Here is a 27,341-nt window from a genome sequence, read left to right on the forward strand (position 1 = left end):
CTAGTTCTACATTTCCCTTTTGCAAATGAAACTAACCATCACCTGTTCGTAGCCATGCTGGAGAAGTCCTTTGTACGAATGCAATGAGAAAGGGGTGTGAGGTGGACCAGGCCCTTGTGTGAAGAGTTCTCCCAGGTAGAACATTTTTTTCGTGTTGCTCTTCTCCTAACCATTGTTTATCTAGATTGTGTGGGATAACCAGCCTCATTTAATCAACATGCTTAAGTCTAATGAATGCATGAAGGGGTTAATATCATAGGGCGAACTGTCCTGCCAAGCTTAGCTAGGTTGCTCCCTCTCACCTTGGGAGGAAAATAATCATGCTTATTCTTTCCTTCTCAATCTACTTGAGAAGCACATGGCTCTCGCAAGCCAGTCTTGAATTCTATACCAATAATTTAGGCACCATCACCAATGTGACTAAGTCAAGTTTTACAGACTGTGCAACTTTTTTGAATGCTGTATGGAAAAGCACATGAATCGGACCTTTGAAGAATCTGTAAGTAAACCAATTTTCAACTTACCAAAAGTGTGCTCTTTTCCTATGCTGGGGAAAGAGGGAAATTCAGAACTCACAAGGGCATATTTTAAAGGTCTAATAGCCTATATCCCCACTCTTTGCTTTGCTGCATGTTATCTGATTTTAAATCTCTGCTGCGGTTCTCTCACCTACCTGAATCTTGGCATGCAGGGAATTCTCCTTTTATACCTATATTTTCCTTGCACCGACATATTGGTCATGGCTTTTTTGAAGCCACTGGGCACATTAAACTCACAGAATTAAAGTTGTTTTCTTGATCAGATCAATGCCTTAGAGCTGATGCAATTAAAAGGAGCAGAGAGAGGTGAAAAATCCCTTAAATTCTGTGCAGGTTATTAAAATGTGACCAGCAATGATGAGTATCACTGTGTCCTGTTAAACAGGCCACTTGGGGGAGCACAACATGCCAGTATAATGGAAACTGCGAGAAACATCAGCTAAGGCTAGTCTGCAAATAGGAAGTCATGGAGGGTGGGGATGTTGCAATGGCTGAATTAGTCATGCAAAATATGGGTGAATCACTTTCCCCTCTGAGCGCTACTCCTCAGGGCCGGGCACCTCTGCTATGTCACAAGAAACCATTCAGTCTTTAGCGATTACATCAGCTTCTGCAGCATATCGGATCATCTAAGCAGGACTTGCACAGAAAATCCTCCCACTGACTTGTCCCCTGATGCTTTTGGATTTTCTTTCTCAGGATTGCCTTTTGGTGTTTTCCCTCTGCTTTCTGCTGCTGAAAACTGAGCTGACATACTAGATCCGTCTAATAAAAACAGAGAACCATAGCCTACAGGTGGTGCCCGGCCTGCCCTTTCTAAGCCACACAAAGGGGCCCATTGTGATGCTGGAACACTTCCATGGAGCGGGTGAATCGCAACGCTCTCTTCATTCAGAAAAAGCTGGCATCCTTACACGGGTTAGAGAGCCAATATAACGCAAGTGGAACATTTGGATGAGAGGGCAGCATTCTTGAAGTGGCACGGAGTAGAGGCTAGAGATCAAGGGAATCCACGTTGGCCTAGGAAAGGTAGTTGAACAAGTCTGTTCTGGTGGAAGCAAGCAGCAAACATGTAAGATGGTTTTCTCTAAGTGTTTGTTTCTTCGGCAGTTGCCTGGGAACAGCACCTGTTTGGCAGGTTAACTTCCCCAGGTTATAACAGCCAAACTTATTCCAACAGAGGCACCTTTTAAAGACACTCAGCTTTGGGCAGTTCTAAAACATAGGGAGACACTTTTGAGCAGCAACAGACAAGGGCTGACTTTCACACATGCGCCGCCGGGGTGCAAAGATCCGCCCAGTGCCCCCAAATTTAGTTCAGGTAAAGGGACCCCTGACCATTAGGTCCAGTCGTGGCCGACTCTGGCCGAGGGAGCCGGCGTACAGCTTCCGGGTCATGTGGCCAGCATGACTAAGCCGCTTCTGGCGAACCAGAGCAGCGCACGGAAACGCCGTTTACCTTCCCGCCGGAGCGGTACCTATTTATCTACTTGCACTGGCATGCTTTTGAACTGCTAGGTTGGTAGGAGCAGGGACTGAGTAACGGGAGCTCACCCCGTCGCAGAGATTCGAACCGCCGACCTTCTGATCGGCAAGTCCTAGGCTCTGTGGTTTAACCCACAGCGCCACCCGTGTCCCTTCCCTAAATTTTAGTTTAGCCGCCCCCAAATTAACTTCTACAGTGGTACCTCAGGTTACAGACTCCGCTAACCCAGAAATAGTACCTCGGGTTAAGACCTTTGCTTCAGGATGAGAACAGAAATCCCGCAACAGCAGCAGCAGGAGGCCCCATTAGCTAAAGTGGTGCTTCAGGTTAAGAACAGTTTCAGGTTAAGATCGGACTTCCAGAACGAATTAAATTCTTAACCCAAAGTACCACTGTATTGAGCTTTTTTGGGGAGGGGGGAAACCAAAGTTTTATTTTTAGGGGGGTGAACTCAAAGTTGTTGAGCTTTTGGGCGAGGATTGCTCACCTGTAACAATGACACAGCAGAAAAGACTGCTTTTGTCTCCTGACTCGGGAATATTTGACGCTACGGAGTAACAGAGCAATGGAGGGGGTGGGGACTTTCGCTCCATTGCTTTGAACTGCCGCCAATCGAGAGGGACCGGTATACAGTAGATATACATTTGGCGCCCCCAGAATTCGGCGCCCGGGTGCCCTGCACCCCTTGCAGCCCCAGGTAAAGGCGGCCCTACAACAGACATAGGTACAATCAAGGCAAATCCACCCCACACCTACCATATCGACTCACCACAGCATTAGTTTTTCATTTCAGAAGAACAAAATGACAGCCATTGAGCTGCAGTATATGGTAGAAAGTAATAGTATATACACCATATTTCTCTTGTCTAGACCGTGCGTTAGATCTTCCTGCAGTCTTGTATGGGAGAAAGTGAATGGGCTCTAATGAAAAAGATGGAGAATCGAGTCTATTTTGTGTGGCGGCCCACTCCATTTCTTAGTCACACTAGAGTAGGACAGAAGCATAGGGACAAGTTCAATGTAGATTAAAATGCCTTTTTTAAAAAAATTGAGATTTTCAATTTTATACATTTCAATAATTTTATAATCATTTTAAAATCTCAAAACTTTACTTCCTTCCCCCTTTCTGCATATTCGAATTAACTTTATTTTCTCATTTATTCATCTACTTTAAATATATACTCTTATAAAACTGCAAGTTATTACAAGAATCCTGCCAGTGTTCTTATCTGTTTGCAGTTTATTTGTAAATATTCCATAAACCATTTCCATTCTTTTATTAAAAAGTCTGTTGTCTTGATTGACTATTTTTCGAGTAAGTTTTGCTATTTCTGCATATTCCATAATGGGTAGGCAAACTAAGGCCCAGGGGCTGGATACGGTCCAATTGGCTTCTAAATCTGGCCCACAGATGGTCCGGGAATCTGTGTTTTTACATGAGTAGAATGTGTTATTTAAAATGCATCTCTGGGTTATTTGTGGGGCATAGGAATTCATTCTTTTTTTTCAAAATATAGTCCAGCCCCCCACAAGGTCTGAGGGACAGTGGACCGGCCCCCTGCTGAAAAAGTTTGCTGACCCCTGCCTTACAGGGACAGTCGTCCCCACCCAGGAACACAATCCGACGGGGTGGCGATCCACATTCTGTGTTCCTACAAATGACAGTGTGTGCCAAGGGCTTAGAATTTCTCTTGCTTAACTTCTATTAAAGGGAAGCAAGAGTTTGGGCTCCTACCTACTGTTCCCCACCTGTTTCATTGAGCAATTCTTCTGCCTCCCAAGGAGTCCTAGAGGTAGTGCTTACCTCACAAGTTCAAATACACCTTTGGAAGAATAACTTCTCTGTGCTTTATAAATGAAGGCCAAACTCTGCACCCCCCTGCTAATTTCCCCCTTGCACTGCCACAGAAATGCAACAGGATACAAACTGCTCTGGATATCTTGATCAGTTATTGGCAGTGTTCTTCCAATGAGCAACCCAACTAAGTAGCAATTGATGCAGAGTAAGGATCTTATTGTCTGTGCAATCATCAACTAGGAGCTCGCAACGAATTACTCATATTGGACAGGTAGTGAAAACAAGGAAGGAGAGCCTGTTCTTCTAACTGAACCTGTAGCCCCTGAACCTGTTTGCCCCACACCCTGAGAGTTTCCTCACCCTTCTTTTGCTGTAGGCTACTCCAACCCCCATATCCACATGCGTGTGAAATGGAACCACCCCAAAACCAGGTCATACTCCTATTGGTTCTTAGCAGTGGTGGCACGAAATCGAGCTCATCAGTTCTGTGGATTTCCGTCAAAAGGGCTTGAGGGGAAATTATTTTTTCATTCTTTATTAAATTTATACACCGCCTTTCATTTGAAGGTGTCAGGAGGGTTCACAAGGAAAAAAGATACAGGGTAAAAGGACAAAACAAATAGTTAAAACAAAGCCCGAAACAAAACAATGCCCTCCACTCCCAGAAACACATTTAAAAGGCCGTAAGAACAGGCATAGGCAAACTCGGCCCTGCAGATGTTTCGGGACTACAACTCCCATCATCCCTAACCACTGGTCCCGTTAGCTAGGGATGATGGGAGTTGTAGCCCCAAAAACAGCTGAAGGGCCTAGTTTGCCTAGAATATAAATTAGCCTGGTTGAAGAGGAACATTTTTGCCTGGCACCTAAAGGTGTACAATGAAGGCAGCAGACAAACCTCCCTAGGGAGAGCATTCCACAAACAGGGAGCCACTGCAGAAGAGGCCCTACATCATGTTGCTACTCTCCAAACCTCTTGTGGAGGCGGCACATGAAGAAGAGTCTCAGATGACGAATGGGAAGTCCAAGTCAGTTTATATGGGGAACAGGCGGTCCTGAGCTGGCAAAGAGGTGCTTGTGTGTGGTGGGGGGAGACACTTAATACTTGACTAGGTAATCCTTAGGGTCTCTTCCAACTTCACAGTTCTATGACCTTCTGAGATTTCTGCATCCAAAGTGTTCCAGGTTTTTGCAAGCACACAAATGAAGGTCGCTTCCAAGCCACACGGCTGAAACCAATCAGGCATAATAGTTGGAACTGCACCAACCTCTCCCATTTCTCTTTTCTTGCACATGACTCTGTATTGCTGGTGGCTGACTGGATGGTCCTGGGAGTGGGGAAGCCCCCCCCAACAGTACCTGTTCAATGATTCACATTAGCCCGTTATCGTTATTCAGTAGTTTATTATGGAGACATAACTGCTTTGACAGCAAACACTCAAAAGGGGGACTATATTTCACCCTAAAGGACAGAGCCCCACCCCCCTCAAACCAACCCCCCCTGAGTTCCATTCATCTTTTCTTTAAGCCCAGCATGGATGGAAAAGAAACAATGCGAGTTACGAGTTAGTGCATACTCATCTCCGAAAACAAAAAAACTCACATGACCACAGAACACTAAGGACAGACATTGCAGCAGGAAAGGTGCCTTGGAGGGTGGGCAGAGAGGAAAGAAGGGATGTGGGGGTCAGCTGAGAAAATATAGTGCTTTATAGCTAGACATATTACCCACTTACTGCCATTCCCGAACGCGACTCTGAAGCCTCTACCCCGTCACCAATTCTGCAGCCATCACTCCTTTTAAATATTTGCAATGGGTAGGTGGGAAGGACTTAAATTCACAACTCTTTTAATTGCTTTAGGTTGGGCTGGAGCAGGGATGGGGAAACGGCGGCCCGCCAGACATTGCTGGACTCCCAACTCCCATCGACCCTAGCCGGCTTGGCCAATGGTCAGGAAAGATGGGAGGTGAAGTCCAACAGCAGCTGGAAGGCCGCTGGCTCCCCAGCCCTGGCCTAGAACGCTCAAGTCTATGCCAGCGCAAGCAGTATGGTCCATTGGTTCAGAAGACTGGTGGGAAGAAGGAGGAGTCATGGGGGAAGGAGAAGGAGGAACTCTTCATGCTACTTCTTCTTCTGCTTCCTCTTCAAACTCCCCTTCTTCAGCAGTAGCATCTTGGTACTGCTGGTACTCGGAGACCAGGTCGTTCATGTTGCTCTCGGCCTCTGTGAACTCCATCTCATCCATGCCCTCGCCTGTGTACCAGTGGAGGAAAGCCTTGCGGCGGAACATGGCTGTGAACTGCTCGGAGATGCGCTTGAAGAGCTCTTGGATGGCCGTGCTGTTGCCAATGAAGGTGGCGGCCATCTTGAGGCCGCGGGGCGGGATGTCGCAAACCGCCGTCTTGACGTTGTTGGGGATCCATTCCACAAAGTAGCTGCTGTTCTTATTCTGGACGTTCAGCATCTGCTCGTCCACCTCCTTCATGGACATGCGGCCGCGGAAGACGGCCGCGACCGTTAGGTAGCGGCCATGGCGGGGGTCGCAAGCTGCCATCATGTTCTTTGCGTCAAACATCTGCTGCGTGAGCTCGGGCACGGTCAAGGCCCGGTACTGCTGGCTGCCGCGGCTGGTCAGGGGGGCGAAACCGGGCATGAAGAAGTGGAGGCGAGGGAAGGGCACCATGTTGACAGCCAACTTGCGGAGGTCTGCGTTGAGCTGGCCGGGGAAACGGAGGCAGGTGGTCACGCCGCTCATGGTGGCGGACACCAAGTGGTTGAGGTCTCCATAAGTGGGAGTGGTGAGCTTTAGGGTACGGAAGCAGATGTCATACAGAGCCTCATTGTCAATGCAATAGGTCTCGTCTGTGTTCTCCACCAACTGGTGGACTGAGAGAGTGGCGTTGTAAGGCTCCACCACTGTGTCCGAAACCTTGGGTGATGGCACCACGCTGAAGGTGTTCATGATACGGTCGGGGTATTCCTCGCGGATCTTGCTGATCAGCAGGGTCCCCATCCCTGATCCGGTGCCCCCGCCTAGCGAGTGGGTGAGCTGGAACCCCTGAAGACAGTCACAGCTCTCGGCTTCCTTCCTGACCACATCTAGGACAGAGTCCACCAGCTCAGCTCCTTCCGTGTAGTGGCCTTTGGCCCAGTTATTCCCAGCACCACTTTGACCTGAGCAGCAAGGAGAAAGTCGGGAGTGGGGGGTTAAAGGTCATCACCTCGTTACTGGCCTCTTCTGAACAATATGGTCTCTTTTAAGAAGGCAAACCATTCGACTCTTATTACTAAACTGAAAACTATGGAGAGACCTGGTCTGAACAGAGATATTGGATTCATGTCTCATTACACATGCTAAAGCTATTTTAGTCATCTGCATACTATCCCTTGCTTTTTCCTGTAGGACTAACTGCAGTCATTATCAGTCATCAACAGGTTTACCATACACATTGAGCCAATCACCCATCTCCTACTACCCTTCTTAGAAATAACCCACCCCACCTTCCCACTATATATAAGGGTCTGGTGACTTCTGTTTCAGTGTATCTGAAGAAGTGTGCATGCACACAAAAGCTCATACCCAGAACAAACATAGTTGGTCTCTGAGGTGCTACTGGACATTCATTCATTCATTTCGACTGCATCAGACCAACATGGCTACCTACCTGTATCCATTCGACTCTTGTTTTACATTGCCCGCTGAATAGTGACCCAAAGAGGTACCCCCATTCATGGGGAACAAAAACACTTCAGAACTGACCTCTCATTCCCATAATTTCAGCTCAGCCCAAAGCTTACAGACCACTCCTGTCACCTTTGGGTGACATACCTGAAGCCTCAATGTAGGGTAGTATCAGGTAACTTAACAGTTGCAATCCTTATCATGTCTACTAAGATAGTCCTACTGAAGTCAATGCAGCTTACTCCCAGGTAAGTGGAGTTAGCACTGCAGTCTAAAGCATCAAAGCTATCCTTTCCATGCTCCCAGGGACCACTAATAACTGTTGTGTAAGTACATTACGTAACAGTTTGTGCATACAGATCCAGTTTTGATGAGAAATCTCCACCATAATTTAAGTAGCGGGTTCCTAGCCCTTATGTTTTGGAGAACTGCAGGCAGCTTACGTAAAACATTCCTGTACTTAGGGTGCGGTGTTTTCGTGCCCTGCATGACTAACTGCTCCTTCATGGCTTCCTATCATTTGCTTTTGCTAAGAATAATTATCTCTTGCAAAAAGTAAGAACCTTAAAAAAACAAAAACCCTGCTGCTTTAGAATTACATTTACAGAACTAGGACCTAAGCCAAATAAGAGTTTGTGCACAAAACATTGATCTCCTTATTCTCCACAAGCATTTTTTTTAACTGCAAAGAACCTTTCCCTCGAATAATCCTCATGCCCAAATGTTGCTATTTCAACCTCCCTTACCCCACTGATTTACATTATATCTGACCATCTGTACATCGCAGGAGCTGGAAGGTGCAATAAAAGCTGAGTTTCTGCATTACAGAACGCTGTTGCTATTCCCCAGTTCCCCAACCCTTCCCCCCCCCCAGCTCCATTCTGGAACATTCCTCCTGCTCCCCACAATGCAAACCAGGTCAAACTTCCAAGTTTTACATGTGTCAAGTAAGGAGGGAGCAGCTTCCGTCAGCACACTCAGAACATACATGCCTGTGCTTGTGGAACAAAAAGTAGTACAGAGATAGCCAAAAGCGGTTGCTAGCTCATTCTGGCTCTTTCCTCCAGGCCTCCCTCCCTCCCTCTCACACACACAATGGGGGCAATTTAATTAAGAATTGCTTTTGCATAATGCATGCTACATCAAGCAACTGCCGTTTTTAACTTGGGACATAGCAAATAAGGTTATTCCTGCCAGCAGAAGGCACCCTGGGCACGAGCAGTTCCCCCAAAGGTTGAATTGGTGCCACTTTGGGCTTTTTCATTTGGTGCCAGGTATCGTGACATGAAACTAATTCATGTGTATACCCACCCCACCCTCCTAGAAGGGAGGTCACACGATGGATCTCAAGATGGTCCCCTTGGGCCTTTTGGCCTTGGACGCCATCTTACAGTAAACCGTCAAGATGACCAACACCAAGGAGAAGAGGCGGACACGTTACATGTTCTCAAGACCCTTTCGCAAACATGGTGTGGTCCCTCTCGCTACCTACATGCGCATCTATAAGAAGGGTGATATTGTTGACATAAAGGGCATGGGCACAATTCAGAAAGGCATGCCCCACAAATGTTACCGTGGCAAGACAGGAAGGGTATATGACATTACCCAGCATGCTGTGGGAATTATTGTGAACAAGAAAGTTAAGGGCAAGATTCTGGCCAAGAGAATTAATGTGCGAATTGAGCATATTAAGCACTCAAAGAGCAGAGACAGCTTCTTGCAGCGTGTGAAAGAAAATGAAAGAAAGAAAATAGAAGGAAAGGAAAAGGGAATTTGGTTTGAACTAAAACGCCAGCCTGCTCCTCCAAGAGAAGCCCGCTTTGTGAGACACAATGGCAAGGAGCCAGAGCTGCTGGAACCAGTTCCATATGAGTTTATGGCATAGTGTATGTGAACAAAATAAAATACCATGTTGAGGGCTGGGGGGGGGGGGAGATGGTCCCTTGGGTGACTCTTGAATGTCAAGGTTGAACAGAGATTTGAACCTGGATCGCCCAAGCCCAACATTATTTTCTGCTTCCTCACCCAGCTACTGACAATTGTTTCTCCACTCCCACCATGTCCACTGGAAGACACGAAGCTGCCACAACACTAGACCTTCTAGATCTGAATTGTCTTCAGGATTTCAGGCAGAAGTCTAAGTCTACCTGGAAATGCCAGGGACTTTCTAAATGCCAAGCAGACACTCTGCCGTGGAGCTACAGCCCCGTTTGCCTATGTGGGCAGTAGATCACAGTTCAAGTGCCTCAGGTTTGAGCTCCTGTGATCAATTACAGTTCTCTCTCTCTCTCTCCATTCCCCCCCCCCCAACATCCTTTAGCTTGACTGGGCAACATTTGCAACTGCAGCTCAGCGATGCTCCTCTGCAATAGTTCCTTACCAAAGACAAAGTTATCAGGCCTGAATATCTGCCCAAAAGGGCCGGACCTGACCGAGTCCATCGTGCCAGGTTCCAGGTCGACCAAGACAGCTCTGGGCACGTACTTGCCACCTAAATGGAGAGAAGGAAAAAAGCTTTTAGAAGTGTTTAAGAATCCGCCCTCCCAACAGATATACTAGCATTTAATCTGACCAGCTCATGTTGAGCAAACCACCCAGTTCAAAAGATGGGAGCACACTAGTGGGCTGGCTGGGACTGGTAGGGGTCGAAGTCCAGCAATACCTCCCCATGGTATGTGGTACCTAGCAAGTGGTACCTAACAAGGCTCCCGATGTCTACTCCAAGAGCTCACAGCGACAGCTCCTTGGGCAGCTTACAGGGCCTAGGTAGCTTCACTTCAGTAGCAGACCTGCCTCTAGGTCTTAACCATCCTCTGGGTTCTCCAACAAAGAGAAGAAATACAGTATTTTTCGCTCTATAAGACGCACCAGACCACAAGATGCACCTAGTTTTTGGAGAAGGAAAACAAGAAAAAAAATATTCTGAATCTCAGAAGCCAGAACAGCAAGAGGGATCGCTGTGCAGTGAAAGCAGCAATCCCTCTTGCTGTTCTGGCTTCTGGGATAGCTGCGCAGCCTGCATTCGCTCCATAAGGCGCACACACATTTCCCCATACTTTTTAGGAGGGAAAAAGTGTGTCTTATAGAGCAAAAAATACGGTACTTTTGAGACACTTCTGCAGGGAGGGTTGCCACCACCATCATCCCACAAAAACCGCTAGGTCCCTTCCACAGAGATTTTGCAGCAATTCCAGAAACAGTTGGCGACAGCTGCCACAGGCTCTTATTCCCACACTCATTCCTCATCACAGTCCCATGCCAGGGACTGATCCCATGGAGAAAGCCAGGAGCCTGTTCTGAGAGCCGGCAGAGCCCATTTGCTGATGACACCAGACTTCGTGATTCAGTTCAGTCTAGGCACCTTCCATCTCAGTCCCCACCCTCAAGTCTATAATGATCCACACTTGGGATACATAGGGATAGAGAGATCAGGCGCCACTAGGTCAACAGAAAAGGATTAGCTGGAGGTCAACTTATAGGATATAGAAAAGCGCTTTCGTATGGGGGCTGGGGGAGAGAAAACAGCAGGCCAAGGCTTAATTAGAAGAGACAACAGATCTGAGAGAGAGCTGCATCAATTGAATTTTAGTAAAGGCAAAAAGGTAAAAGACCCCTGGATGGTTAAGTCCAGTCAAGCTTGACTATGGGGTTGTGGTGCTCATCTCGCTTCTCAGGTCGAGGGAGCTGACATTTGTCCACAGACAGCTTTCCGGGCCATGTGGCCAGCATGACTAAACCGCTTCTGGCGCAACGGGACACCGTGATGGAAGCCAGAGTGCATGGAAATGCTGTTTACCTTCCCGCCACAGCGGTACCTATTTATCTACTTGCACTGGTGTGCTTTTGCTAGGTTAGCAGAAGCTGGGACAGAGCAACGGGAGCTCACCCCGTTGCGGGGATTCAAACTGTCGACTATAGCCTAGTCACAAACTGAACACAACCATATATATATAAGGCCCGTATAAGTAGGGTACAGCACCACAGAGATGCCACTCTGAACACTGCACTTCTGCTCTTAAAATAGCAAATGTTAGCCAGGAATTGGGAAAGTCAGGACTGTCACTTTCTATGACAGGATGGGGAACCTGTGACTCTCCTGCAGTTGTGTGATTACAACTCCCACCCTGGGCTGGGCTGTCTGGGGCCAAGAAGACCTGGAATGCAGCAACATCTGGAAGGTCACACTTTCCCCATCCCTGATCTGTGAAAGAGGGAGTGCAGAGAAAGTAGCTGATCATACAGAGGAGCTTGGGCAGCACGGAGGAGCGTGGAAAGAGACAAGGAAAGAATTCTGAACTGTGAAATGGAACAGCAGTGCTGCAGGAACAAACCCGAGGCCTCATTGTAGTAGACATTGATCCTCTCCAGCTGCAAGTCGCTGTCTCCGTGGTAGGTGCCGGTGGGATCTATGCCGTGCTCATCACTGATGACTTCCCAGAACTGTAGCAGGTGAAAAAAGGAAAGAAAAGGGGGACACAACATTAAGAGGAGTCATCTGACCAAACCCTTCTGAAAACCAGGTCTAGCCTGGCCTCTTGTGAGGCGGAGTAGCAAGTGGCGGATTTCAGGTGGCCTTTAAGACACTTCTGTGCCTTTTAGTTCTCATTCATTTCAGTGGGGACTGAGCGGGTTTCTTCCCAGTGCATTGGGCCCCTGTGCTAACACAGGGAGGAACATTTGGGGTTTTACCACCTTGCGCACTGGAACAGAGAAGGGGGACCTGTGGCCTGCCAGAGGTTGCTGGACTTTATCTCCCATCAGCCCCAGCCAGCAGGGCCAAAGAGTGGGGGCCGAGGGAAGCTGAGATACAACAGTATTTTGAAGGCACAGATTTCCCATCCCTGCAGCAGTTAAGCAGCTCCAGTCACACAGATGCCTCCCCTCATCAGACTCACAGGCAGGCTATCATTGCAAGGGGATGAATTTCGTCCCAGCTGTAGTTAGCTGCCAGTAGTATCCATTGCAAGAGAGCAATGAACTCAGATACCTCCGAGGAGGGTAGGCCAGGTATCAGCATCACCCCCTACTTCAGATCATTTCACCAGTCGGCGTGTATTGGATTTGCTACCCATTATCTCAAGCAGCAGCCAATCGAGGGTATTGGTTGCTCTTCATTCAACAAGCCCTGACCTCCATAGGAACTTGGGCAACAGAAGACATTCAGCTTTAAATGAAAAAGGTATTTAAGTATACCTTCTTGAAAAAACCAGAGGCTTTTCTCTTGGGCATAGTCGGCCATTTGGTGCCAAAGAAGGACAGAACTTTTTTTATGTATGCTACAACGGCAGCAAGAATACTTATAGCAAAGCACTGGAAGACTCAAGATTTACCCACTCTGGAAGAATGGCAGATGAAGTTGATTGACTGTATGGGACTGGCAGAAATGAGTGGCAGAATCCGCGACCAGGGAGAAAAGTCAGCAGAAGAAGATTGGAAGAAATTTAAGGATTATTTACAGAAATATTACAAAATTAATGAACTCTGAAAAGATGCTGGATTGAATTTTTGTGGTTTCTAGCTGTTATGATAAAGATAACAGGGATTAAAATTGTTTAAGTCATAAAATTTAAAAAGTTGATTGGAAAATAAGGTGTTAATTAAAAGAAATGTTAAGAGATTAGGATTTGCTGGATTAACAATTTGAAATAGAAAACAAGAAGGGGAGGTATGAGGAAGTCAAAGAAACATGTTATTGAAAAATTGTTACTGAAATTGACTTGTTTTTAATATTTTTCTTTTTCTTTTTGTGTTTGTATAAAATTGGAAAATCTAATAAATATCTATATATATATATAAAAAAAGAAGACATTCAGCTTTAGGGAGAAGCAAACTGACAAAGCGATTCAGCACACGGTGGTTTCCAAACGTTCTACTCTCTTTTTTATTTATATTTATATTTTTTTAACATATCATTTTTCAAATCATTAAACATACTTTTACATCTTATACAATATTTTTGGACTTCCATCAATCACATCTGAAAATTTTCCAATCTAATCACTTAATATACATTTCTTACTTTCACTATTACCTTTAAATCTCATAACTAATCTCTCTTCTTTCTCTATTTTGCAATATTTCGTATATTTTTCCTTACAAAACTTCTTGTAGTCCTTCTAACGTAATTTGTTGATTACAGTTGCTCTTCAAATAGTTCATATATTTTTTCCAATCTTCTGCAAATCTCTGGTCCTGCAGGTTTCAAATCCTTCCTGTCATTTTATCTAGTTCTCCGTAGTCCATTAATTTTGTCTGCCATTCTACGTTCTACTCTCAAGGAATGCTTTCTACATAAGCTTGTCTGTCAGAGACCGCTTTGCAAAGAACAAGAAGGTTTGGGGAGAGGTTCTAGAAGGCGCACCCTTGGATTCTGCTTGCCCCATGGTTCAAATGTCTGCTCAGACACTCACTGGGTGACCCTGAGCCAGTCACCATTTCTCAGCTTATCCCACTCCTTAGAGGGATTTTGCAAGGGGAACATGGTGGCTGGAGATGGCAGTGAGGAACTAGGTATGTTCAATTCAGGGTGGTGGTTGGGCCTAGCAGGCCAGACTTGTGGCGTCACATGGGATCCCAAGCACACACCCGAACACTTCCCCAAAGCCTGAACACTGCACACTCAGTGACAGAGAGGAAAAGCTGCTGCTTTTCTTAAAGGAAGCACATCTTGAAGAGGACAACAGCAAGGAACAGGGCAGATTTCACAGGCTTCCATCCAATAATTAACTTTGCTGCATGCCACCACTTCTAAACCAGCTTTCCTAGCCACTCCTGTGTCACCTGGTCATGCAGGGAGGTGTATGGTATAGCCCTTGTGAGCTTGCAGCACTACTAGAATGGGAAGGCATTCCTTTGAAGGGCCTTCAACAAAGTATCTTTGCACGCAGAAGTCTAGTACGCAAAGAAGGATGCTTCTAGAATTGTTTGTCTCCTTCACAAGTTAGGCTTCCACCTGCAAGAGACTCTTGATATGGAAACACTTCCAAACAACCACCCATATGTATTTTGAAAATGATACAGCCCGACTATAGAGAGGGACCAAAGCACAGCATGCAGAAGGTGCCGGGTTCAATTCCTGGCACCTCCCAGCATATAGCTGGGTGGGAGCCCTGTCTAAAACACTGGAGAACTATAGTTCGTCAGCGTTGCTGATGGTCTGACAAAGTATGAGGCTGCTTCCTGTTCCCCTGTATACCACATTCTTCCCTGAGTGTTTGGACCGAATGTTGGGAGCATCAGAGCTGCCTGCAACTGCATCTACTTGAGAGAGAGACCTGAGGCCGTACGACTATTATTAGCACAGCAATGGAAATGTGTCCCAGCTAAAGAACATCGGCAAGTTAAATTAATGGAATATGCTGAAATGGCAAAATTGACAATGAAACTAAGAGGAAGAGATGATAACAAATTTAAGGAAGATTGGAAGGAGTTTATTGCATATATTCAAAAGCAATGTACTCAGGTTAATACATTGGCAGGGTTTTAATAGTGCCTGTAATTTAACTCTGAATGGATAATAAGTAATATAATGGTTTATAACATTACAATGGACATGCAGTACGTTAATAAACAATGAAACTAAGGAAGGGACTAGGGGGAAGTTAATTTGTTTTGTTTTGATACTGTTACTGTCTTATTTTTGGAAACTTAAGAAAATGTTATAAAAGAGAGAGACCTGAGCATGGGAGAGCGGCCACCAATAATGTTGTGAGTGTGTGTTTTGTTTTTCCCATTAGGCAGACACATTGTATTGCTAAGTAACACGTACAATGAACTATAGCAACAGAGTAACATAACATACAACACACACACAGTCTCATGTTATATTTTAGATACATGACTTGACTACAGAAACCACACTGGTGATTTAACACTGCAACTAAAGAAGCAACGCCATTGTGAAAACTCAACAAGTTGTCATTTGAACTGAGGGGTCAGGTCACCACCATCTGGTACCAAGGCAGCCGCTTCAAAAAGCCCATTCATTGTGCCAGGAGAACCCACCCAGGTTTGCAAGTCAGCTGTGAGCCCCCAAGGAGCCAGTTGGAAAAGGGGTTGCACGTGTTGGCTCCATGCACTTCCTGCCCAGCATGAGCTTCAGCGTGCAAGATTTTTGTGGTTGCGAATAGGTGCAACCTGTTAGTGCCCGTAACACATTTTAAGTCAGTTGCATGGCAGGGATGTAGAACCAATGGCCCTCAAGTTTTGGATCACAATTCCCATCAGTCAACTGCTAGGGACAACCTCTGGCGACCCACAGGTCCCCATTCCCCAGTCTTAGGAGAAAGTGAGAAACCATTACTATTACACTGAACCCTTTTAAGAAATAACATCATAGCCAATTTAGATTGGATGAGGCCCTAAGCTACTGAAGGTAATGGGGCCCTTTATATGTCCAGCTGTCCTTCGTAAACAACAAATTGTCGCTGTTTTTTGTGTTGAGTACAGTGGTACCTCTGGTTGTGGATGGGATCCATTCTGGAGCTCCGGTCGGATCCCGAGGTTTTCGCAACCGAAGGTACTTGTTCTGTGCATGCGCGTGGCACGGTAGACCGCTTCTGTGCATGCGCAGCGAAACCCGGAAAAATACTTCTGGGTTTGCCACATGCGTATTCCGAAGGATACGTAACCAGAGGTACGCGTAAGTAGAGGTACCACTGTATATGCTATATGGCGATTTATGGACCTAATAGGTATCTAAAGCCATTTGCACATGTTGCCATGCAACCAGTCCATGCAGAATGTAGGCACCCTATATATAGAAATGAGCAAACCAGTGATATTTTAGGGAGCAGGCTAGCAGGCAGGACCCATTACTTACATAGTAGGAGCCAACACAACACAAAACACTGCTGCTGTATGTAGGTTTTTATCTTATATTTTGGGAATGAACATCCAGGGTTTTCCCCCCTTTCAATATTTTGGGGTCCCCCAAGAGAGTGGGGCCCTAAGCTATAGCTTGTTTAGCTTATACGTAAATCCAGCACTGGTGGCAGACCACTTCACTACAAAACCTGGTTGTTTTTCAAAGGATATCCTCACTGCTGAGCCCATGGAAGACCTGGCTAGGAGTCTTCAATGCAGCGATCATAATAATGAACTGTTTTACAGGCTTGCCCACAACACACATGGTGTTAAGGAACAGGGCATCCTTCCACAGCTCTCTATTTTTCCTTTTAGAAATTAAACATTGTCCCTGCCCTCCCTTGACATCAGTTTGTGCACAAAAAACATTTCAAACTTCCACAAGTTTCAAAGCAAGGTGGGTTGACATCCTGACAACTTGCAGCAGAGAAATACTGCAGTGACCTTCTCTAGCTCGGCTTAATGCTGTGCTAGGATTCCTTGATGCTGGCTGCACTACAGCCAACAAGTGTGGGGGAAATCCCAGGAGACTGACCGACCACTGCCAAGAAACTATGGATCCTGTCTCCAAATCCTAACTGGAATGAGCAAAGTAGGGTGGATGGAATGGTGAGTGGGAAATAATAACTAGGCAAGGAAGATACCTGTCCACTGTTGCAGGAGCTAGGTAAGAAAACACTTGTATGTTTTGAAATAGTGGAATTATGTATACTAGGTGCCCAGACATTTGATACTGTGAATACAACCCAAACTCAAATATTCTGCTTTAATGGGGGAAGGCAGGTAAATCCAAGATATACAGGATTTAGGAGGATTCCTAGCTGCCCTTCAGCCGTGGCACCCACCATGTGAGGGTCACAGCATACACCTGATAAGAGACAGTCGACAAGGAGGCAAATGCGGGGGGGGCAGCCGGGGGGGGAGAGCAGGTAAAAGGTCAGGCAAGAATTCACACCTAAGGCCACCTTTTTGTGGCATGTTCCCAGGCAACGGGTTCTCTGATAGGCTCCAGCTGCCAGAGCAGCCAGATTTAATCAGAGGCAAAATTGGTTCAGAAGTCAATAGGGATGGAGTGAGTGCTCTTTGCCACTCTTCAAGTCTGCTACTCATGTCCATCCAAATATTTCGGCACCAAAGGTTGAAAACTAATGATGAGGCACAAGCTCTAATGAAATGAATGGGAGCTGTGCAAGAGCACTGCTGGTTCATTTCAAAAGAGTTCCTGCAGCAGACATTCCCCACTGATGCAGTGCTTTTTGATGGCGTCCTCTTACTAAGCCAGTAACTATGTAGAGAAATCAACTGATGTGTCAGCCCTAGGAAATCCACTGCTAAACTTGACATCTCAGTTCTGCTTTGGAAACAGACTCGAAGCTTTGGGATCTCTATTCACTATTTTCCTCCCCCCTTCTATCCCCCCAGATTTTTGGCTTGGCTTATTTGTGGTTGCCATCAGCACCCCCCGTCCTTGAGTCCTGTGGCACACAGAGACCTTGGGAAATGAAGAGGTGTTCAGCGTCAGGATTTCACAGAAGCTGCAAGCAGAGCCTTGCTGCATCCACCTTCTGCAAAAGCCCAGTGGAAAGAGAAAGAAGCTACCCTCCTTTCTTTCCCGCAAATTCTCTTGGGCCTCCTGTGAAAGGGCAAAGGGTGGCAGCTGTCAGCAAGCAATTTGTAGAAACCAGGTTACCAAAGGGGCAGAGCTTTCGTGTTCATGCACGCTTCTTCAGATACCTAAATTTTGGCACACTTCTTCAGATACCGAAAGCTCATACCAATAACTAACTTAGTTCGTCTCTAGGGTGCTACTGGAAGGATTTTTTTTTATTTTGTTTCAACTACGGCAGACCAACATGGCTACCTATCTGTAACTAGATCTGTGCACCAAACCCCCTTAGTTCCCATCTGAAATATTGGGGCTGAAATGCAGACCTACCATACACAGTTGCTGCAACAACAATTACAAGGAACGTGCTCTTTACACCCTGATACACCTCCCCCTTCTCAAGAGCTTGGGACAGAACCCCCTGGGCTCACACTTGCTCCCCAAAAACTGTCCCACTGCATGTTTGCCCTTCCCTTAGGCAGCAAAACCTGCTCTGGGAATAAGCTGTCATCACCTAAGTCTGAGAGGCTTAAAAGAGTAGATCTCCCCAGCGGAGCAGCGTACAAATAGGGAGCCCACTGCCTGAAATCATATCATACCCCCTCCCTCCTCCCCCTTGCAGACAGAGCACTGTGCACAGCTCTAAAATGGAGTCGCTCTGTCGGTCTTTGCTTCCCTCACACTGCTGCAGGAACCGCAGCACTGTGAGTGGCAGATTCTATTTATACCCAATGCCTGTAAAAGCCCGAAGGTGGGGGAGAGCTTGAAGGAGAGTCCACAAGGGTGGACACAGACGTTGGTGCACTCTTTAACGCCACCTCTCTCTGTGCAAACACACATACACACACCCAAGAAAGCAGCCGGACCAGCAGGGAGAGGCAAGCGCTGCAGTCATAAATCCAGCGAGGAGGCTTCTAGCCCAAGAGGTTGGTGTGCTGACAGCAAAGATGGCTGACAGGCTTCGACAGGCTGCAGGAAAAGGCTGGAGCTTCACAGGCTCCAGTGACGTGTTCAAAGAGAACACACCCATTTTCCAGCACCCTGCCTGCACTCACAACGTCCCTTGAAACTTTGCTACCATAAACGAGGGCCATGCCTTTCCCAGATTAGCGCTGGAACGCTTGGCTTTCCATTCTGCACTTGGTCCCCCAAACAAACAGCCAGTTCTAGCTTGCAGCTTCTTCTCCATGTGGCCGTGCCTTAAAATGAAGAGGGGCCTTCCATCTCGAGCATGCAGCCACCTCCCATTTTGCATGCTTCAGGCCAAGCCCATTTTTTTAAAAAAAAGTTACCACCCAATGGGAAGAGGTGAGCACACAAGACTTCTCCCAAGGAGCCTTCTGCTGGAGCAGCATGCCCCTGCACATTGAAAACCAGCCTGGGAGCACAGCTGCTGCCTTTGTTCTGCAGGAGGTACGTTATGTGGGGAGAGAGCAAGCCAGATCTCATTACCATAAAGGGTGAGGCTACTATTTAAGCCAGCTTGGCTCTGTGCAGAATCGCTCCTGAATGCCCTATGAGCACAGTGTGTGTGTGTGTGTAGAGGGGTAGGGAGACACATCAATGCAACTGCTGCTACAGTTGCATTGAGCCTAGAGGTCAAGATGAATCTGCTGTCCCAAGAATGCATCAATTTTACATGGGCACATGTTTGCGTTCATCCCAGCATGCTGAGCAGATAAGTCTTTGAGCTCTGGGTTATTAATGCCTTCAGATCCTCACCAGGTCCAGCCACGAAAACCAGACAGATGTTTAAGGCAGGGAGGGAGAGAAGCTGATTTTTTTTCTGTGTGTCAGGAGAGCTACAGCATAATCTTCAAAGGGCATTGCAGTAAAACAGCTGCCAGCCTAGTTCAGCAGCCATTCTTAGTGAGAAAAGTCACCAGGACTTAGGATAGCCATCTTGATGGGAGGCCGGGCCACATGGCCCAAGAAGCAATCGCCCTGGCACTATCTTCCCCTGGAAGGTTAACAAGTGAAGAAACCCTGGATGAGTCAAAGATTGATCCCTCCCTTGTCGATCTCTCAAATGGAAGAAAAGTGAGCTTTGCAATGGTGACTCAGGTCTGACTCGCATTTAAGTTATAAGCTGGTGTCTGGGGCCTGGGCCATACCATTTCTGATTGCAGGTGGGGGTGTGCCTGACGGAAAGCTTCTCCTTGTAGAAGACAAGGCCAGAGCCCTTCTGCCCAATTTTTAGCTTGCTGTGTGGAGAACTACTTTGCATGAAGAAGCTTTCAGTTATTTAAGCTTCTGCCTGCCATCCACCTGTGTTTTCTTTAAAAATATATTTTTTTTATTAAACATTTCTTAATTTACAAAAATATGTGCATTGTCTCTTTTTTCAAGTTGCGTTTTCTACAGATCAGTTTCATCTGTTGTGAGACTTGAGTGTTGCATACAGTGTTAGGTTAGGAAGAAAAGGGGGAAAGAGGGGGAGGGGTTTCTATTCTTCTAGTGTTATGTGTAGGGTTTTGTGTCAGCGTCACTTGTGTGGGTTCTCTTACTATTCGCTTGTGGTATTTCTTTGGCAGTGAGAGAGGTTGGAGGTGACCTAGGGTGTAGTTGGTTGTCTGTAGAGATTTGTTTTGGTGTGAGTGGGGTATGTGTGTGTGCGCGCTTTAGTTAGACCTCAGCGTATCTTAATTAAGTCTACAAGGAAAGCTGGTTTAGCAGCAAGGACTCTCCCTCCTATGCATTTCCCTCATAAAGCAAATAAAAGCTTTGTAGAAAGGGAACTATCAGCAGCTCTCCCACGTGAGAACCTGAAGGCTCACCCACCTCTCCACAAATAAGTAACTCTTGCTTTTGATGGCAACCTTTGTGTTACCACTAACAAGGGTGGAGCCCTTCTGAGGGTCAGGGTGGAAAGGTGTGTTTCATTTCTAACCTACTTCCTCTCTCCATCTGAGAAAGGTGGGGAGGAATCCTTTTCTGAGGGGTTGGTAAGCCTGCAGTTTGCGGGTGCAGGTTAACAGTATCAATTCAGAGGGGTTGAAGGTAATTTGCAGTTGCGACAGACATCGTCCAATGCTAAATGATGGGACTAGTTGGCCAACTGCATTCCTTTCAACCAAGTTCGGGCCAAGACACGAGGGATGGTTAATTCCAATATACTTATTCTGGAATAAAATCCTAAAGGTTATTAATTAACTGTTTAAAGTGAAGCTTTGAATAGACTTTGATTTCATGACAATGGGTATACTTGGGAAAACGGCTATAGAGAAAGGGGACCAGTTTACTTTCAAAGTTATGATATTAGTGGGAAAGGCAACGATAGTTTTAGGTTGGAAAGATAGAGAAAAATGGACAGTAGAGGCATGGAATAGTTATTTCTTTGAACTTATTCAGTGGGACATTGTCGCAGTAACGTCACAGGAAACAACGTGGAAGGTCAAGTCCACCACGATAAGGAACAGATGGAACTCCTGTCTTCAATGGATAGAAACTACTGGAACAAAAGACATTCGGTGGAAACTAAAGAGGCTATGCCCGTGGCTGAGGATAATTGTTTGAACCCTTCCAATGGATATGGGGGGGGGGAAGGGAGGGGAAGGAAAAATTGTACGGGAAATTTAAAAATTGGAAGGAGATAATATAATGTATGCAAAAATCCCAAAATAATAATTAAAAAATAAATAAATTCCAATATACTTCTGGCCATAATGGAGGCTCTCATGACACAGTTCAAAAAACATCTTTCCTCAAGCATCATGGGAACTGACCTAAGTAAACAACCAAACAGAACAGGAAATTTTAGGTGTGCTAATTTAGCCCAATACGCGTACCCAAAGGGTGCCCACGCTACACTGCATAGAAACCTGGTGCTACCCAGATGTTGTTTGACTACAACCACCATCGCCTCTGACCATTGGCCTGGCTGGCCATGACTGATGGAGGTGAAGAGTCCAGCAACATCCAGAGGGCCATAGGTTTCTCCATCCCTGGAGACGCTGTTGGGGGAGGACAGAATGCCTTCTGTTTGATTCTGCTTTGCATGGGGCAGAGTTCTGACACAGTTCTCATTCCCCTATTGCTGTGCAGCGTCTGCACCGCAGTGTGCTTGGCACATGTTGATTCTGCTGCATTCTCAGGCAGCATTATACAGCATGTTCGGGTTCCATTTGCATCCATGTTAGGGAGAGAGAATCTTGTGCCACGCGTTCCTTTGGGAAACGTCTCCAGGCTTCCCAGTGCTGTCCCACTAAACTGGACGACGCCAAAAGGTCGCCTTGACCACCATTTGGGGGAAAGGAGGGAGATCGATGAAGCGATCAAATCAAAAAGACACATCTCTTCAACGGCTGGGTGGCAGCAGGGCAGCTCGGCCAAGCCTCGCCCTCCCTCGAGACCTAACCAGACTGCGCCAAAATCTCACGCAGGAGGCAAGGGGTTGTCTAGCCTTCCACCAGCGACGGAGAGCCCCGCCTGAGAATCCGTCTGCGGCGCAGGAGAGGAAGGGGGCGAAGATCCCGGAGGAGATCGCCCCCCTCCAGATGCCTTCGTAAGCGGCTAAGGGCGGAAGCCATGTTGGCGGCCGCAATGCAGAGATCCACAGCCCCCCCCCTCCCACACGCGGGAAAACAAGGCGCGCAAAGGCAGCGCCAGACGCGCCAATCGGGGATCGGTTGGGCGCAAGCGAGGCAGCCGCTCTCCGTGGCGCACGGAGCCAAGCGCTTCGTCATCGTTCCCGCGTCCCCCACCCTGCGCTCCAGGCACGATCCGGCAAGGAGCCGCCACCGGGAAGCCGCCGCGCTACAATTCCCTACGGGGGTCGGGGTAGGGGGCAGGGAAAACTGGAGGACACCCCCTCCAGATCGAAGTCTTCCTTTCCCCCACCCCCCACCCCACCGCATGGCGCGCGCCAGGCCGCCCAGGAAAAAGGCGCCGAGATCGTGGAAGTGAAGACCAGCCGATGCGCCTCCGCCCAGCTGGGAAGGGGGCGAAGGGTCCGAGCGCCCTTTTCGGGGGGTCCGTCCGCCCGCCCCGAGAGCCAGGAGGCCCCATGGCCGTGGGGGGGGGCAATCGGAACCTGGCCCAAGTCCCCCCACCCCCGGGTCCCCGTGCCCCTGCCCCGTGCCCTAACCTTGGCCCCGATCTGGTTGCCGCACTGGCCGGCTTGCAGGTGCACGATCTCCCTCATGGTCTTGTGGCGGTGGCTGGACGCTGCGCAGGGACTCCGATCCTCGTCTCGCCGCTCCTTCGCGCTTCTCTGCCTCTGGCCGCTGCGCTCGCGCGCCTTAAATGGGGCCCGGCGGGGAAGGGAAGGGCAGGCGCCCGTCACTGCGCATGGGCCGAAGCTGCCCGGCGACGCAGCCGCCACTGCCGATCCTCCCCGCCTCCCTCGCCTGTCAGCCCGCCCGGCTGCGGCCGCGTTACCAAGACGCCCGAGCGGTTGGCCTCTTCTGTGTCCTGGCCTGGTGCGTCCTGTAATTCTACTCAATGTTGATCCAGAGCAGAACTCCAATGTATAGTTAGCAGGGCAAAAACTTAAACACGTTGCGGGATCCCCCCAAAATAGACCAGAGGCAATTGTATTTCATCCAGCAGAGTTTTCCTGCTACTGAAGTCAAATGAGCATAATGGTCACAAATCCAATACATTCAGGTTTGGCACTGTCCATAAGAAATCCAGTTGCTGCAGACTTAACTTAAACTTACAACAACTTATAATAAAACCAAGCTTTAACACTTGGCATGCTGTCTACAGAACATCACACAGAAGGAAAGAGAGACAGAAAGAAAGTGAATCCCAGGCTCCTTCTGGCCTCTTATTACATACAGCCTTAAAAGGTAAAGGTAAAGGTACCCCTGCCCGTATGGGCCAGTCGTGTCCGACTCTGGGGTTGCGTGCTCATCTCACTTAAGAGGCCGGGAGCCAGCGCTGTCCGCAGACACTTCCGGGTCACGTGGCCAGCGTGACGAAGCTGCTCTGGCGAGCCAGCACCAGCGCAGTGCACGGAAACGCCGTTACCTTCCCGCTATAAAGCGGTACCTATTTATCTACTTGCACTTAGGGGTGCTTTCAAACTGCTAGGGGGGCAGGAGCTGGGACCGAACGATGGGAGCTCACCCCGTCGCGGGGATTCGAACCGCCGACTATACGATTGGCAAGTCCTAGGCACTGAGGTTTTACCCACAGCGCCACCCACGTCCCTTAGTAAATGAATAAATGCTCAAGTCAAGAAAGAACTTAGCATATGAAGTTGAATGTTTATAAATATATCAAAACCGTGAGAGAGAACTTACTGAAGAAGCCCGAGACTCTTCATAGGCAAAACAGGTGACAGATGCCGGCACCTTGTCTAACTCTTGTACGTGACATCACTGACTCTTCGTTTGATCAAACTTATCCTCGTCGTTATCTAACCCTTGAGCGCAACATTGCCGACACTTCGTTTGATCAAACTTACTTTTGTTGATATCTACAGGAGCCTGGCTAAAGGAACTTTAAAGACTGAATCTTCCTTTTGGACACAATTTGAATGAGTTTTCTGTTTGTGGCTTCTGTAGTAGATCTTGTACTTAGCTCTCTCCATTTTTTGATTATTAATATAAGATTTAGAACATAGAATGGTTTGGTAGCGTTTTGTGTGCCGCTTATGTGCTGCTTACTTTATACTGGTCTGCTATTATTACAGTCAGCATGACCTTGACAGAAGAGGTAACAGGACCAGTTTAAGCCAGCTGTACTTACTCAGCTTCTCTGAAGGAATAACCCAAACATCATGAACCTTCTGCTTGTTTCTTTCACACAGAGAAACTTCCAGAACCCTCTTGAATTAATTAGAATAGGAAAGATCTCTACACATCAGATCAATACTTTCTGCACTAAGAAATGCAAACTGACATGGTGTTGGGGCACCGGGGGGGGGGGGCTAGGGGAGGAGGAAAAGCACCCCTGCTTGAGCTTAGAGGTGCTGCGATGCCAACTGCTGTTCCCTATGATATTTGAGGATGCACGGCATGAGCAGGATGCTGCCAAGATGCTGGACTTTGCCCACCTGCGTTGGCCGTTCAAGAGGAAAAGACTTGTGATGGCAGTGACAGTCTAGGCCGTGCTCCTGAGCCGTGTTCTCCAGTGGGGAAAAGGCACGCCTGTGGCTTGGGGGGTCTGCAATGGGTGCTTAAAAATACACCAAGTTATTCAGGGAAAGATAACAAATCCCCAAACGGAGTATAATACTTATTCAAATAGAGTCATCCTCACCTGCTTTGGGGTATAGAGCCAATACAGTGGCACCTTGGTTGTCAAACATAAACTGTTCTGGGAGTCCGTTTGACTCCCAGAACTGTTTGAAAACCAAGGTGCGGCTTCTGATTGGATGCAGAAGCTTCCTGCACTCAATCAGAAGCTGTGTTGGACATTCAGCTTCCAAAAAACGTTCGCAAACCGGAACACTTACTTGGGAGCCGATTTGTTCAGGAGCCAAGCTGTTCGAGAACCAAGGTACCACTGTGCTGAGGGAATTTTTTTTTTTTCCAGAGCAAGGAGTTCCCCAACGTTCTGTTTTTATACTTTTTGCAGTAGGGAATAATCCAGCACTGGATTTAGACACAGGGTGTGCATTAGTGAAGTGGCACTTTAAAAAGAAGAAGAAGACGAAGAATTCTTCATTAGAATTCTGTGATTCTTTTTTAAAAAAAATAGTTTTTATTTCATTTTAATACACCATATACAAAAAGAAAATATGAAGATACACAGATATCCATCACCTAACAACTAAGAAAGAAGAAAAGAAAAAAATACAAAACAAAACACCAATACACTGAATATTGCTCACAATACATTTAACATAAAAACGACTTTTTCCTATGTAGCTGACTTCCTGTCTACTCCTTACTTCTATTTCTCATCCGTTATTCAGTGCCATATTATAGCATATTTTGGCTTTAATGTTATTTATTCTATCCTAGGTTTTCCATCAGATTTAAAACTCCTACTGAAGTTATTCAAATGCTGCTACAGACTTCTAACTGCCATTGCTATTTTTCAAATAAAATTTAAAGACTCCCCATTTTGTGGTAAATTCTTCTTTTGATTTATTTTTTCTTCTTTCTGATTACTGGTCTAATTCTGCCTATTCGGTCATTAGAATTCTGTCATTCTATGGTGCTGGAAGGGACCTTAGCGGTCATCTAGTCCATCCCCATTCTCAAGGCAGTGTCTTGCAAACGCAGGATGGAACCACAGCATCCCTTGCAGATAAGCCTACCAGCCTCTGCTTAAACCCCGCCCCCAAAAAGAGAGCCCATCACCACCACCTCCAGAGGCAGGCTGTTCAATATAGTCTAAGAGTGCCTACAGGTAAGAGGTCCTCCTAATGTTCAGGCAAATTCTGCTTCCCTGGAATGCTTGGAGCCTTGGAAGTCAGGGTGTGTGTGTACAGCAGCAGGGGGAGCCTTTTTCAGCTCAAGGGCACATTCCAGGGCCGGTCCACCCAGGAGGCAAGGTGAAGCAGCCGCCTCAGGTGGCAGAATCCACAGGGGCAGCAGATCTAGCCTTCAAGCATACCCACTGCTGCTGTGGACCTTTACAGGGTCACCTTGGCAAGTAGGAGGTCTCCCACCCTTGCTCCTGACGCAGAGCTTCAATCACCCTTTCTTGCCTGTTGGGGAGAGGCAGTTGTCATTTGCCTCAGGTGCTAAAATGTCTTGGACTCACCCTGACACATTCCCTTGCAGTGGGTGTGTCTGAGGGTGTGGCCAGAAGCAAAAGTGGGAGGGGCAATGTGTGCTAAGTCTTACGTTTGCGCAATGTGCAGCATTCCGGCCATGCAGTGGTCAGAGATTTCTACACACAGACTTAAGGAACTGAGATGCGTTGTCACTCCAGATTAGTGGCTTGGGGGTTGTGGTCCCCCGCACCCTCTGGATACCGTATTTTTCGCTCCATAAGATGCACCTGACCATAGGACGCACCTAGTTTTTAGAGGGGGAATGCAAGAAAAATATATTCTTCAAAGGGAGCGCTGAGCAGAGCCTGTATGCATCTCAGGCTCTGATCAGCGCTCCCTTTAAAGAGCCGCGTGGAGTGTGTGTGTGTGGCGCTTGCAGCCTTTTCCCCAAGGAGGAAGAAGGGCAGCCCATCACTGACAGGTTGCCCTTCTCCCTCTTCGGGGAAAAGCCCCCAAGAGCCGCACACATGCTGTGCACGGCTCTTTAAAGGGAGCACTGAGCAGAGCCTCCCACCTGCATTCGCTTCATAAGACACATGCACATTTCCCCTTACTTTTTAGGAGGGAAAAATGTGTCTTATGGACCGAAAAATACGGTATCTGCAGAGCTTCCTATTAACTTGTTGCCATGTCTGCCCAAGCTGGATGAACAGATTGGTATTGTGTGACTACATGGGATGCCATGT

General features: G+C 47.3%; 2 protein-coding genes across 2 annotated transcripts; one reads left to right on the forward strand and one right to left on the reverse strand.

The window, feature by feature from the left end:
• Positions 1-5,207: 5,207 nt before the first annotated feature.
• TUBB4A (tubulin beta 4A class IVa) lies at positions 5,208-23,326 on the reverse strand. The gene is made up of 4 exons (XM_083593646.1): positions 23,065-23,326; positions 11,839-11,947; positions 9,888-9,998; positions 5,208-6,999 (listed from the first exon to the last, which is right to left on the reverse strand). The coding sequence occupies exons 1-4, from the start codon at positions 23,119-23,121 to the stop codon at positions 5,942-5,944; spliced, it is 1,335 nt and encodes a 444-aa protein (XP_083449772.1). The 5' UTR covers positions 23,122-23,326; the 3' UTR covers positions 5,208-5,941.
• LOC310752958 (large ribosomal subunit protein eL21-like) lies at positions 8,855-9,425 on the forward strand. Its single transcript, XM_083594149.1, has one exon. The coding sequence runs from the start codon at positions 8,913-8,915 to the stop codon at positions 9,390-9,392; it is 480 nt and encodes a 159-aa protein (XP_083450275.1). The 5' UTR covers positions 8,855-8,912; the 3' UTR covers positions 9,393-9,425.
• Positions 23,327-27,341: the final 4,015 nt, after the last annotated feature.

The sequence above is a fragment of the Podarcis filfolensis genome, assembly GCF_964270895.1.
Source record: "Podarcis filfolensis genome assembly, chromosome: 17".
Lineage (NCBI taxonomy): Eukaryota > Metazoa > Chordata > Lepidosauria > Squamata > Lacertidae > Podarcis > Podarcis filfolensis.